Source organism: Rutidosis leptorrhynchoides, chromosome 1, assembly GCF_046630445.1.
Source record: "Rutidosis leptorrhynchoides isolate AG116_Rl617_1_P2 chromosome 1, CSIRO_AGI_Rlap_v1, whole genome shotgun sequence".
Taxonomy (NCBI): domain Eukaryota; kingdom Viridiplantae; phylum Streptophyta; class Magnoliopsida; order Asterales; family Asteraceae; genus Rutidosis; species Rutidosis leptorrhynchoides.
The window spans coordinates 156,077,773-156,092,087 of NC_092333.1; the positions used below are offsets into that span (position 1 = coordinate 156,077,773).

General features: G+C 34.0%; 2 protein-coding genes across 2 annotated transcripts; both read left to right on the forward strand.

The window, feature by feature from the left end:
- Positions 1-381: 381 nt before the first annotated feature.
- LOC139866479 (pentatricopeptide repeat-containing protein At5g15010, mitochondrial-like) lies at positions 382-2,263 on the forward strand. Its single transcript, XM_071854718.1, has one exon. It carries the CDS (start codon positions 529-531, stop codon positions 2,149-2,151), a length of 1,623 nt encoding a protein of 540 aa, XP_071710819.1. The 5' UTR covers positions 382-528; the 3' UTR covers positions 2,152-2,263.
- A 1,281-nt stretch (positions 2,264-3,544) lies between these two features.
- LOC139866487 (ricin B-like lectin R40G3) lies at positions 3,545-6,196 on the forward strand. Its single transcript, XM_071854732.1, has 4 exons — positions 3,545-3,832; positions 4,315-4,437; positions 5,135-5,363; positions 5,918-6,196. Coding segments are annotated over exons 1-4 (570 nt in total). The 5' UTR covers positions 3,545-3,616; the 3' UTR covers positions 5,920-6,196.
- The last annotated feature ends 8,119 nt before the right edge of the window (positions 6,197-14,315 follow it).

Below are 14,315 nucleotides of genomic sequence, written 5' to 3' on the forward strand. Positions count from 1 at the left end.
CGTATAAACATAAAGTCGTAAATTTCCTTAAAATTTTAGATTTAGCATGAAACATTTAAAATTAACTGTTTTTTTTATATTTATTTTTATTTTTAAAAGTATTCACCAGGTAAATAAAAATTAACTTTTTTTCTTTAATTGTTTATCAAAAAGTTTACATACAATTCTTTGCTAGTAAAATGTACTGTTATAATTAAATTGATCAATTTATAGGATGAATCAATTAAGTACCATTCTCAATTAAAGTTGCAGCATACTCTAAATCGCTAAACAGTTGGGGGTTACTTTGTCTATTTTCGTTAGTTGGAGGGGTACAGTGAAAATAATCAAGTCTTAAGTAGTCAAGTCTCAAGTCTCAACTAACGACTCCCTCCGGTTTCTGTAGTTCGCTATCAAAATCGTGTGCTAAGAGGTTTCTCAGTCAGACATTTTATCGAACACATAGTATGCGTTTCTATTTCTATTTCTTTCTTTTTAGAAACTCATATTTCCGCTCATATAAACAAACTACTAGGTTTTACATTTAGAATGTTGAACTTGAGAAGAAAACTTGCCCAATCGCTATTATTACTTTCACACCACCATAAATTCGATTCAAATACTTATCATACCATCATTTTCCCGACCATAATTCTCAATCAACGTGTTAATCCACCTAAACCCTCAATTAAGCACGCAATCAAACCCCCTAATTTCCTAACTTTTTTCTCTTCTTTAACTTGTAAAAGTACTTCAGATTCTTATCAACATGAAGACGATGAATACAATGAAACCCTAGTTTTGCCTGAAAAGGATTACGACAACGATTTCGAAACAAATCTTAGATTAATAACTGATATAATAAAACTAGCTGACCAAAATTGCGTTAGCATAAGGAACAATCTGGAAAAATGTGGCGTAACAGTGTCACCGGAGTTAGTTTCCGAAGTTCTATCTCGTGTTCGGAACAATTGGGAAGTAGCGTTTACGTTCTTTTTATGGGCGGGCGAACAAATAGGTTATGCGCATTCGTTACGCCATTACCATTGTATGATCGCAATTTTGGGGAAATCACGAAGGTTTGATACTGCTTGGACCTTAATTGATGAAATGAAAAAAGGTGGAAAAAATGGCGGTGAATCATTGGTGAATACTCAAACATTATTAATCATGATCCGACGTTACTCTGCAGTTCATGATGTTGATAAGGCGATTAATACTTTTTATGCGTACAAGCGGTTTGGCCTCGAAACTGGTTTACACGAGTTTCATGATCTTTTATCTGCTTTGTGTAGGTATAAAAATGTTAAAGCAGCTGAAGATTTGTTAATGAGTAATAAAGATTGTTACGGTTTGAGTACGAAGAGTTTCAACATTATTTTGAACGGATGGTGTAACGTTATCGGTAGTCCACGAGAGGGGAAAAGGATATGGTGGGAGATGTGTAATCGAGGTATTCATCGTGATGTTATATCGTATTCGTGTATGATTTCTTGTTATTCGAAATCTAATGAATCAAAAGAAGTGATCAAAATTTTCGATGAAATGAGATTGACAGATATTGATTTAGATATAAAAATTTATAACGGTGTGATTCACGCTCTAGCTAAATCGGGACATGTAGAAAAAGCTCGCGATTTGATGAAATTAATGGAAGAGAAAGGGATTTATCCTAACGCGATAACTTATAATTCGTTGATTATGCCGCTTTGTAAAACGAGGAAGTTTAGTTATGCACGTAAGGTGTTTGATGAAATGTTGCAAAGAGGGTTGATACCTACAACTCGAACGTTCCATGCGTTTTTTGGGGCATCGAGAAATTGTGAAGAAGCTTATTCGATCTTGCGAAAGATGAATAAGATGGGATGTTGCCCGAGTCATGATACGTATATAATGTTGATTAAAAAGTTTTGTCGTTGGGGTGAATTCGAGAATGTGTGGAAAGTGTGGAATGAGATGATTAGAAACGGGCTGGACCCTGATCGGAGTTCATATGTAGCGTTAGTAAACGGGCTTTTTTTGAATGGGAAGTTGGAGGAAGCTTATAAGTATCATTTGGAAATGAAGGTTAAAGGTTTATTACCCGAGCCTGAGATCGAAGAGAGGCTTGAAAGATGGAGGTTAGGTATGCAGAAAGTAGATAACTCGAAAACCGGAAGTAGCGAGTCGTAATGTGTAATGTGTTCTTTGGTCTAGTCAGCCTTAAACATTTGTTGAATCGGTTGTGGTTTATGTCAAAAGAAAGTATGAAATTTCACAGTAGGTTGTGAATACTGTTTATAAATTGGAGCATTAAAAGTTGAAATACATCTTTAATTGCATTTGATTTCGTTTTCTTTTCGAAAACATTTTCGATTGTTATAAAGTTCTTGTTGGAAAAAAAAATAAAGGCAAGGTAAAGGGTATGGAGTATGGACCACAATTAATAATACTAGAAGACAAAGACATAGTTGATTGATTTTATTATAAAAGGTTGAGGGTTAGGATCTTTGAGTTGGACCCATTTCATCAATTATTAATCACATCCCAACTGCCACGATCCTGCCTCGTCTATTTTCTTATAAATTCGTAATTTTTATAAATTATAAATATATTATAATTGTGTTATCTTAACCATTAATAATTAAGGTTTGTTTAAGTTTTTCTAATAGTTTGTTTATTACTTCTTTAAGTAGTAGAAAACATATTGTATATTGTATAATTCTTATAAACATGAATAAAACTTATGTCTTAATCCAACAAGGCAACAAGTTAGCTCAAGATTATAAACATTTGAAGCGCATGCTTAATTTTGTTAATTTTAAAATGTGTGTAGCTCAACCGACCTCATATATGACCAAATTATTCAACTTATCTACCTCTCATATGTCGATGGGCGATGGCACACACGTGTACAATTTCAATTATTACAAACAAAATTGTAGTTCCCATCAATGTATTAATGTTATGAAGTTATGTGGCTACTAGGCTTTTTCTTATTCACAAAATATTAATATTAATTTTAGAGTTTATCCACACATAAAAATATTTTATTATATATTTTTTGAAGCAGCCAGAAATAAAGAATGCTTTTCACTCTATCCGTCTCATCCCACAACAATATGTGGAAAACAATGTTAATACGTAGTAACATGTAAACGTGTTACTTCGTATATTACTAAAAAAGTAAAAGATTATTCACTCGTACTAAAAAACGTGATCATAATTTTAAAAATCACGTAGTAACATGTAAACGTGTTACTTCGTATATTACTAAAAAAAGTAAAAGACTATTCACTCGTACTAAAAAACGTGATCATAATTTTAAAAATCTTCATTCATAACCAATCAAACGACGTTATAAAAGTTGATTTGAAAATTGCTTTGCTCTGCTTTATTAAAAACAATCACACTTTTGTAAAAGTCTAAAATGTATTGATTCTTTTTCAATTTCTTTGAAATTATTAAATATATTGTACGTGGCATATTCTGTCTAAGAAAACAATTAAAATCGTGGACACTTTAATTTAATTTTTCCCACCGGCCAAAATCAAGATGTTGTTTATATATACCTACCCTCCTCAAGGCCACACTCAAACATCTTACCACTAAAAATTTTCACCCACAAATCTAACTAATAATATTACTATCACCAAAAATGGATCGCCACCACCACAACACTCAGTCGCACCACCAACCATCACCACCGGTGGTCGAACATGTGTCTCACCAAACCACCCACCACACCACACCAAAATACACGGATAATAAACCAACAGTTCGGTTTTATAGTAAGGTTAAAAGAGATTACTCAGTGACTATCCGTGATGGTCATGTTGTTCTTGCACCTACCAACCCTTCTGATCATCATCAGGTATATACAGTCAAATGTTAAGTTGACCATTATCAAGTGCACACTTATAACAACGTATTTTTGTTGTACTTTATCTAAAAGTAGAATGGGTCATCCAAGTGTTGTAGTTTCTTTTTTCTTAAGAAAGTATTTTTATGTAGATGTGATATTGTTACTATATGTTCTAGCTAGAGGCGAACACACGAGATGCATTTGGATTCTTTGACACCCGAACTCTTTAAATAGACATATTATAGTGTGTTAGAAATTGTAAATTAATGGTCATCATCCCCTAATTATAAATTCTAGCATCCCTTAAATACAACGTGTATATGATATTTTTATATTAGTATTTACTTTTCAAGAAATGTCAGTCTTATCCGTAAGTCCTGGTTTGCCAATGGTTTTAACCATTTATCTCGCATATTTACTAGTAGTAATTTAAGAAAGCCCTGATTACTTGCTATTGGATTGAGTTGATTAATGAACTTGTTTTGATGCAGCATTGGATAAAGGAAGAGAAGTTTGGTACCAGAGTGAAGGATGAAGAAGGTTTTCCCTCTTTTGCTTTGGTTAACAAAGCTACAGGACAAGCAATAAAACACGCCACCGGCACTGATCATCCCGTATGAATTCGCCCATCTCCAACTAAATCAATTACTCCCTCCGTCCCAGATTAATTGTCTAGTATTCCTTTTTAAGTTGTCCTAAATTAATTATTCACCTTCATAATTAAGATAAGAATATTAAGGCTAAGTTCATTTATGTCCATACTTTATAATGCATATAAGACAAACAAGTGTAGATGATAAGTAAAAGGTAAAACTGTAGATGTGACAATTAATGAAAGATTGTAATGCGTGACTTCTCATTCATCAATAACGTGTATTAATACAAGATGTGATCTCCTATCTTTGGTAACAGAAAAGCATAATTGGACAATTATGCTTTTCATTCATTAATAAGTATAGTGATATTTTCTTAAATTGCATGTTTTTTTCCTTCCCGTGGACAATTAATCTAGGACGGAGATAATATATATATATATATATATATATATATATATATATTATTGTGTTTTAAATGTTAGTAGTAGTTAGCGAATAATTGGATTATCGCTAATCTATCTAGAATGCAGATTGAATGTTTAATATCTACTTTTACACTTTGCTTGATATAGTTATGATGCTATTCTAATCTCTATAGATCTTTATTTGTAACAGAAAAGCTGATTAGCTAATTATTACCTAGTATTATCATTTTAGTAGTATGAATGATTGGATGTCGAAATGTGATTTTTATTTTGTGAGTGTTTGTGCACAGGTTCAACTGGTGGAATACAATCCAGATAAGCTTGATGAGTCGGTTCTTTGGACTCAGAGCAAGGATTTGGGCGATGGTTATCATGCAGTAAGAATGGTTAATAACATTAAACTTAATGTTGATGCATGGAACGCTGATAAAGATCATGGTGGCGTTCGTGATGGCACCCAACTCTATGTTTTTAAGTGGACAGAGGGTGACAACCAGAGGTGGACAACCGCGCCTTTCTGTAAGTTTCTTGACTCAAACTGATTTTCTAATAACCAATATTTTTTGTTATTGTTGTTAAAAAAAACGGGCTGTGAAATGATAATCCCTGATTGTTTTTTGAATCGTGAAACATTTTCCTAATTAAGTATTTCGACCCTTACAAGTATCGGGTTGCACGAAATCTTAATTGGAATAAGACAAGAACGCAGTTTGAATGTAGGCAAGAACAATTCAACCAATAGTACTAGTGAGAATGTGATAATGTTTTTGTATGTGTTCGTATGAAACGCAATATGTTTTTCGTGGTAGTATCTAGTCAATTTTTACGGGCGAGCACTCCACACTCTCCAAACCCGTTGTTAAAAGATAACTAAATAACTGTTGCTTTTCAATTAAATTCCAATTTTCTAACATGATTGTTAGATGATCATAAAATCACAAACAATTGTTGCCAAGTAAGTTATTGTTTTTATAAATATCTTAAATGAATTTTAGGAAATTCAACAGCTATGCATTGAAGCATTGGACTAAATTTTCAGTTTTTTGATCTTTGTAATTATCTCTTGTGTGCAGGATGTGTTTTTGTGTGCAGTTTCCAAGACTATAAATAAATATGTGCACTCTCATGTGTGTCGTTTTGGTAACTCCGTGCATCGTCATGGAACAGGGGTGATGCTAATATGTATGTTTTGATGATATTGTATTTTATTATTATCATGATGTATTCTCCATAGCGTGATAGTTGGTTGAACCATTACGTACGTGGCTCAATACTACGGCTAGTAAGTGTGCGAGTGTTGTTTTCCATTATACAGAATACAGATATATGAATAAAATAAGTTTTACCACTTATACCGTTGACTACAGTAGGCGATATGATTATGTTAACGTGTTCTTCAGTTTGATTATGTTCGTCTCAACATAATGACAGTATTGTGTTTATATAAGGTAATTAAGCTGCGTAAAAAACATTTACGTAGACAGCGTTAGCGGATATTTAACAGTATCCTCGAGTCCCCTTGTGATGATTTTTTTTGGTTACCCCGTTTAAGTCGTTGAATAAGGGCTATTTTCGTTTTTTTGTGGTTGGAGATTAAAGAGGTACCGGTGATTCATGCTTTGGCCGAAAGCGTTTTGAAGATTGCTAGCTGTTTCGGTGAAGTGCTTAAGGTTGCGAAAGCTTCAAGTTCCTTGTTTGCAATACATGAATCGGTTCATGTGGACCTTGATGATGATGATTTCTCCGTTTGTTTTTCTTGGCTCAACGAACTTGGCACATCTTTGGATTTAAATTGTGTTTTGTTTGATAAATTTCCTAACGATCTTTTGTCTATCACTATTCCGATTGTTATGTCAAGTCGTCCATTTTATGGACAACATTTCGATTCGGTACAAGACACGTTGAACGTTGATGGCGTGTGGTTGATGGTAACAATCGGGTCATTGTTGAAAATGAGATCGGTGACGACTTGGATCATGGTTTATAGTTTGGGTCTATTGGTATAAATGAGGTCTCAGATCAAAACAAGTTGAGGTGTCGGATCATGGTTTACAGTTTGACCAACTTCTTCAAACTCTAGATATTCATCACCTACTCTCGTTCTTTCTTTTTAGGTTTTATATAGAAAATACAAATGAAAAGTGAAATCTGGAAACTAGACTCCGACTATTTATTTCCGATATTATACATAAGGCCCCTCCATTTTTCAAAAAGAGCTAAACAGTCCCTGAGGTTCTGAAACAGTGGGTGGCGCGCAACTCAGAGTGCGCAGCATGCACTCATGCTAAATTTTCTGGATTGTTACATGTTAAATTAGGGTTTATGTATTTTGGGAGAAATATGATTGATTTTGGGGTTTTTGTGTATGATGATAAGGTAAGAGTTGTAAGTTGTAATTGATGATTAAACACATAAAAATCATTCATTGATGTGAATATAAGTGATGGGTAGTGATGGGGATTATTACGAAGAGATTTGAAGTTCATTTGGGTTGTAGTTTGGCTAAATTCGTATGTAAAAATTTTGTACATTATCCGAAATTATATTATAGCTGACTTTTAAAGATCATATAAAATCAACTGTAGCTCTGTTTGGGGCGTGTAAACACTTTTCGAAAGGTCTTTAAGTTTTCATTCTAATGAGTATAATCTCTTTTGCTGAAACTTTGTTTAAGTGGGTCAGATGGGCTGGGCATGGGCACTACAGGCTTTTCAGAATTGTGGGTTGAAGTGAATGTATGGCAAAATTTGAGTGTATTTTATGCTATAAGATTGAATGGGTCAAAACCTCTAAATGGGTTAATTTGTGTAAACTTATAGTTTGTAAATAAGGGAGTGATTTTGTGATAAGAGTGTATTTGGGTTACACTTCTAGTTCGAAATTATGGTCGTGAGTTTCAATGGTGTATTATGTGTGTAATGTTTGTGGGTATATGAGAAAGGGTTAAAGAGATACATATGTATATTGATGATATTTGTGTATGTGTATTATAGGTGATCTCTAGAAGGCTTTATGGTTATACGCTTCTTACATGCCTATTTATAATGCAGGGTGAGTACATAGTTGGTAATTAATCGGGAAAAGATTGTGTATTATCGGATTGCATGCATGAAAGAGATGATATACAATTATGGGATTCTCCATATTGATATTTTTTTCTATACATAAGTGTGTGTGTGTGTGTGAGAGAGAGAGAGAGATTGTTTGGCAAGTGGCCATTAAACCCATATGACTCGGTTATGCTAGCAAGGGACTAGCTTATGTGAAATTCGTAATTGCAGGGGTCGATTGTCATCTTTGCTTGTCTTGGTAATGATCAGACAAGTAAAGTCATTACGGATCCGAGTGACTATAGTTGTGTGCGTACGGGTAACATGATGTGATGTATGTGATGTGTATTATTGTTGTTGTTTACTTTCTATTGTACTCCCTAAGCGTATTTGCTTATCTGTTAGTTTGTGTTGAGGGTTTGAATTCAAGAGGTTCGAAGGCACATATGAAGGGAAAGCAAGTACCTAAGGACTAGCGTAGAAGACCATAGTGGTAAATGGATTCATATAGTTCTTACTACCGCGAAGATAAAATCGCTTGTTGATAAACGCCATTTTGATGTTGTGTAATTCGAAACAAAGATGTTTAATTTTAAAATATGAATTGAAACTAGTCTTGTGGTTTAATGTGGTTATGTTGTGTGTAAGGTAAATTGCAGTCCCTTAAATACTCTGTAAAGGATTTAGGCAGTTTTGTATATGCAATTGTATTTGGGTCATGTTTGGTCGAATCGTTAATATTTTAATAAGTTATATGAATTTTGATTTTGTACTTAGTCGTGTTTGAATTTTATGATGTTGATATCGGCTAAAAAGTCACGTTTCAACCCCGGTATTAAGGCCCAAAAACAAGAAAGATTCGAACTTTGTAGGAAAAATACCCATTTCGTCGGTTAGAATTGAAGAACAAGTAATTACGAAGACGGTTCAAAAAGAATCAAGAGAATCGGAGCTAAAACGAAGATTCTAGAGCGAAAACGGTGAAAGACAGGAAATCAAGTTACGATCCAGCGAATCAAGACTGATCAGGCACAAAAACGGCTTGCCATACGGCTTGCCAAACAGCCTGCCAGTATGGCAAACGGTATGTCAAACGGTCCAGCAAACGGCCCCAATAAACGGCCTGCCTTGCAAACGGCTTGCCAAATACGGCTTTTCAAACGACCTGCCAGCCGTTTGCAGGCAAAAATCCTTATTTAAAGGGTCTTTGTCATTCATTTCAACACACACTTCAATTCACTTCTTTCTCTCTCTTGTACAATACTAGTCATACTTTCAAGGTCTTCGACTCCGTGCGGGAAACCTAGTACCCGAAGAAGAACGTCGAAGATTGTATTAGGAGCGGTCTGGAGTCTTGAAGTTGTCACTTTTGTATTCGGTTGTCGTTTAATCTTACTTCTATCCCTTATCTTTATATAATGTCTCTTATCATGATGTTATGTTATATTATTGCCATGATTAGCGAGTAGTTACCTTTAGTGTATGCTATGATGTAAGCAGTTATAATGCCGAAATAATATTATGGTTTGTGTATGCTGTCGAAATGCTTTCCGATTATGCTTTAAACTTAATCGCTTTTCCAACTAATAGAACGTAGTTATTGGCTCTGTTATAGGGAAGTCGCGAACCCCGATTCAGAGTACACTATCTGTGTCACCCCTTGGTAAGAGAAGTCTATCGGATACAACGTAAGATCGACTGAGGCACACCGATTGTAGTAAGTCTATCAAGCTTTGGACTCCGACTGAGGACTCTTTCGTAGTGAAACATCTGACTAGACCCTTAGTACATTGTCGGTCCTAGACCATGCTAGTGTAGTCACCAAGCATATAAACTTCGTACGTGCACGCTGAAGCACAGCGGTTGTTGTAAGATGTACCTCTACTAACTAAGGCCATGGAACCCGGTCAGTGTTGACCAGTACACTGCACCATAACGCGGTCTCAAGCATTGCACCCCGCTTGAGGGATTCTTAGTTAATTAAGGAACTGTTTGTTTAGACACATAAAGGATTGAACCATTAGGATAACCGAACGTGTTCATGGAAGTCAACTTGACTTGGCCATGGTGTTCTTTATGGTTGAACTCTTTTTAAGGGCCTAACTATCTTTTAGAACCAATCGTTAACGAAAGCATTGAAACACATCACGTCTCTCGGATATGGTAAACCAAGTATTCTATTATGCTTAAGAAAGTTTAGACCATTGTGGAATGTTAATACGTCACCCAACCGAGTCGCTCAATTGGATGAGCCGTCTGAACGTGTATGCCTGTAGTCAGACTGTACGGGCGTCGGGGGTAAGGGACGTTGCTGTCTATTCAGATTCTTCAAGCCTAACGCAGTACCCAGTGACATGTCTTATGACAGGGGCGTTTAGGACCAGTGTAATGAATACAGGGCCTCTGCCTATTCATGAGCCAGCATTCCATAATCTCGGCAGAATAACTGATGAAGTCATAGAATGCACTCACTTTAATCTTATCTGAATTACGAATTTTATCGCATTTACTTTATCTATCTTATAAATTAGAAAATCCCAAAGATTAGGTAACCACTACTCCGTCTTAACTATCTTAGGCTTAAATATATGTTCGATTCTACTGATATCTCAAAAATACGACTCTAGGTCATACTTCCCTTACTCATAATAAGGAGTAGTACGATTTAGGCCCCGCTAAATATAAATTTAAAACAAGTACCTCCCTCCTAAGTGACTGATCCTGACGCGCCGCGGCCCGACGACACCGCGCAAAATAAAACCGTCCATTTCGGCCATATCAAGAGGGAGACTAGTTTTTGACGCCGCTGGCGGGGAACTGGTATCAGGCAATACTGTTCTCTATCAAACTCATTCACAAGCATTTAGTGGTGTCTAAGAAAGACTATTATACACGGACTTGGTTGTTGAATTTTCCGAACAGTCGCCAATTATATTGGGACCAAAAGGATCCTGCCTCTCTGTAGTCGGCCTGGACACTTAGTTTGTTGAATAGTTCGTGCGAAGCTCTGTTACCGAAATACCAGGGAATCAGTAGCCAGAACCAAAAATATATTCAACCATAGGACAGTTAAATTAGATTACTTTAGACTACCTTAAATTAGATTACTTTAGAATTAGACTACCTTAGACTAAGTTTAGCTTACTTTAGATTACTTTAGAATTTAGTTTACTTGCTAAAAATTAAAAACGAAAAGGCATACCCAGTGTATGACCCAAACCCGATCTACACCAGGGCCGTTGTTATTCGTACATGATCCAGACACAATAATCTCTAAAGCAGATAAGGAAGCACGAATCAGAAATCGAATGGCGTTACGCGTTACTTTAGCAGAAAATACCAAACCCTCGATTGAAGGTCGAGGAGGACCGATCAGATTTCCAGAGATTCAAGGACACTCGTTCGAATTAAAACATCACATCATCCAGCTCATCCAAAATGGCTGCCAATTTCACGGATTACCGAATGACGATCCTAATTCTCACCTTGATAAATTCATATCTCTTTCGAACTCCTACAAGCAGCCAGGGATAGGACAAGAAATAGTCCGGCTATACTTGTTCCCTTATTCTCTCACTCATCATGCACAAACATGGTTCGAAGGACTGGAAAAAGATTCCATCACGTCATGGACGGAGATGGCTACTAAATTCCTAACCAAATATTTTCCTCCTTCTAAACAAACCAAGCTAAAGAATGATATCATTAACTTCAAACAAAGTTATGATGAATCTCTTTACACTGCATGGGAGCGATTCAAAACTCTGCTGAAGAAATGCCTTAATCACCAGCTAGAACGGTCAGCCCAAATTTGTACCTTCTACAATGGTCTTACGGTAAATCATAGGACGACGATCGATGCAGTAGCTCAAGGGAATCTGATGAACCAAACCACAGACGAAGTATGGGAGTTGCTCGAAAACATGACAATTCATCATCATCACTGGAACAGTGGTGAAACAACTTGATCATCTGCACCACTCTCCGCCCTTAACAATCAAACGGGGGCTATCAAATCTCTCACAGACAATATGGAGTCTCTTGCCAAACAACTCAGAGAATTTAAGACGCAGCTGCAGCAAGTTAACCAGGTCGAGGCCTGTGTTAACAGTACCAACCCGCAACCCACTGAAGAATATCAAGTTGAGTACGAAAACCCTGACGGTTCAGTCTGTTACGTTCAATACTGTCACACCCCCAAATAGGGCATGGGGTATTTGTGATTAATTACATCAAATCACAGTTGTATAAATGAGAACGACTCTATATGAGACGTTTTATTGAGTTTTGCAGCAGAAGATAAATAGATTACATTGTACTTAATGAACAACGCATTAAATGTCTTTAATTGATATGATATGTAATGAAGACTCCAAGCATAGCAAGCAATCATCATCAAATTATCAAATGCAAGTCTTTCAAATTATCCATGAATGACTCATTGAAATGTTGCTTTCAATTAGCAAATACACAGCAGAAGCATTATGTAGAACCTAAGAATAAACATGCTTAAAAAGTGTCAACCAAAAGGTTGGTGAATTCATAGGTTTATCATAAATAATGATTTCAATAATAGTGTTAGACCACAAGATTTAATAAGAGTTGATTGATATAGAAATATCAATCTAAAAGTATTGCTGAGTTTGAATATCGCGACTAAACAAAGTTACCCAGTGACACTTGTTATTCATGTCGTTGAATCATTATTATGTAACCAAAGACCAGAGGTCAAATGATTAGAGACGTTACTCTCAATAGATCTATTCACAATAATTAAGTTTGCATCTTATACCTCAGCAATTAACGATATTACGGCAGGGATTTAGCATGACAAAGCACGTATATAGCATAACAGTTTGAGTACTTGTGTCTAAACGTAAAACAGTTATAAAAGTTGCGTATGTATTCTCAGTCCAAAAATATAGATAAAAAGGGAGCTATGAAAACTCACGATACTGTATGATATTTTGTAGTAATTACGAGTATGATGGCACTGAACAAGTGCAGAGTTGTCTTCGGATTCACGAACCTATATTAAGTATATATATTAACACATATACTTGTAATTGAATACGTTTATATATATTATTTCACTTGTTTCATATTTCTATATATATATATATATATATATATATATATATATATATATATATATATATATATAAGTATTTGTTTGATAAAATGATTTTAATAATGATAAGGAATAATGAGTTGTATTATTTTGTAATAATAATAATAATAATAATAATGATAATAATCATAATAAAGTTTTAAAAATAATAATAATAATATAGTTTTGATGATAGCAAAAATGTTAATTTTTGTAAAAAATGATAATAACGATAATAATTTTAATAATAACAATACTAATAATAATAATTATGCGTATGTTAAAAATGATAATAATAGTTTTTATTAAGAATAATACTAATACTAATAACAATGATAATCATAATAGTTTGTATTGTTTTCAAAATAATAATAATAATAATAATAATAATAATAATAATAATAATAATAATAATAATAATAATAATAATAATCATAATAATGATAATAATATTTAAAATGATAATAATAATGATAGTTTTAATAATAATACCAATAATTATACTTATGTCAATTTTATAGTAATGATAATAATATTTAGTAATAACAAATAATAATAATAACATTACTTGTAATTATGATATATGATAACTAATACTTTTTCAATAATAATAATTATAATACTTTGTAATATTAACAATAACTAATAATCAATAATAATAATAATAACAATAATAATAATAATAATGATAATAAATGAATAAATAAATAAATAAATAACTACCTTAGAAAGCTTTTTCCAAAAAGATTGCCCAAGACGGGACTTGAACCCGCGACCTCTTGTAAACCCGAAACACCCTTAACCATTAGTTTGTCTTCTGTTTTCCTGAAGTAATTGATTCCTAAATTTATTTATCTCTTATTTCTATTATCTCCTTCTTCTTAAATTTCTAAACGGTCGATTCAATAATCAAACAGCAAAACAATGAAATGTGTTTTGAATTTGCAAACAAAAACAGAAGTAATTAAATGTGATTGATTTAAATTAACAGAATAGGAAAAGAAAAATAAATAATAAACAGCAGCAGATAGCTTGACGAGGATGATGAACAACTCATACAGCAATTTCGATTTTGAGACTGTTTTAGAAGAAGATTACCACATGAAATATGTTTGAAATCTTTCATAGAAAATTTCTGAATCTTCAATTTAATTTGAAACATGAAAACAACTTCAAATTTCCCGATGAACAAAAGTTTGACTTTTAAAAACCGAAACTTTGACTCAACAATTTGGATTCGTTATGAAAAATTGAGATTTGATACTTTGCAGATAGTTTGAAATAGAGATTCCAAACCTAACTACATTTAAG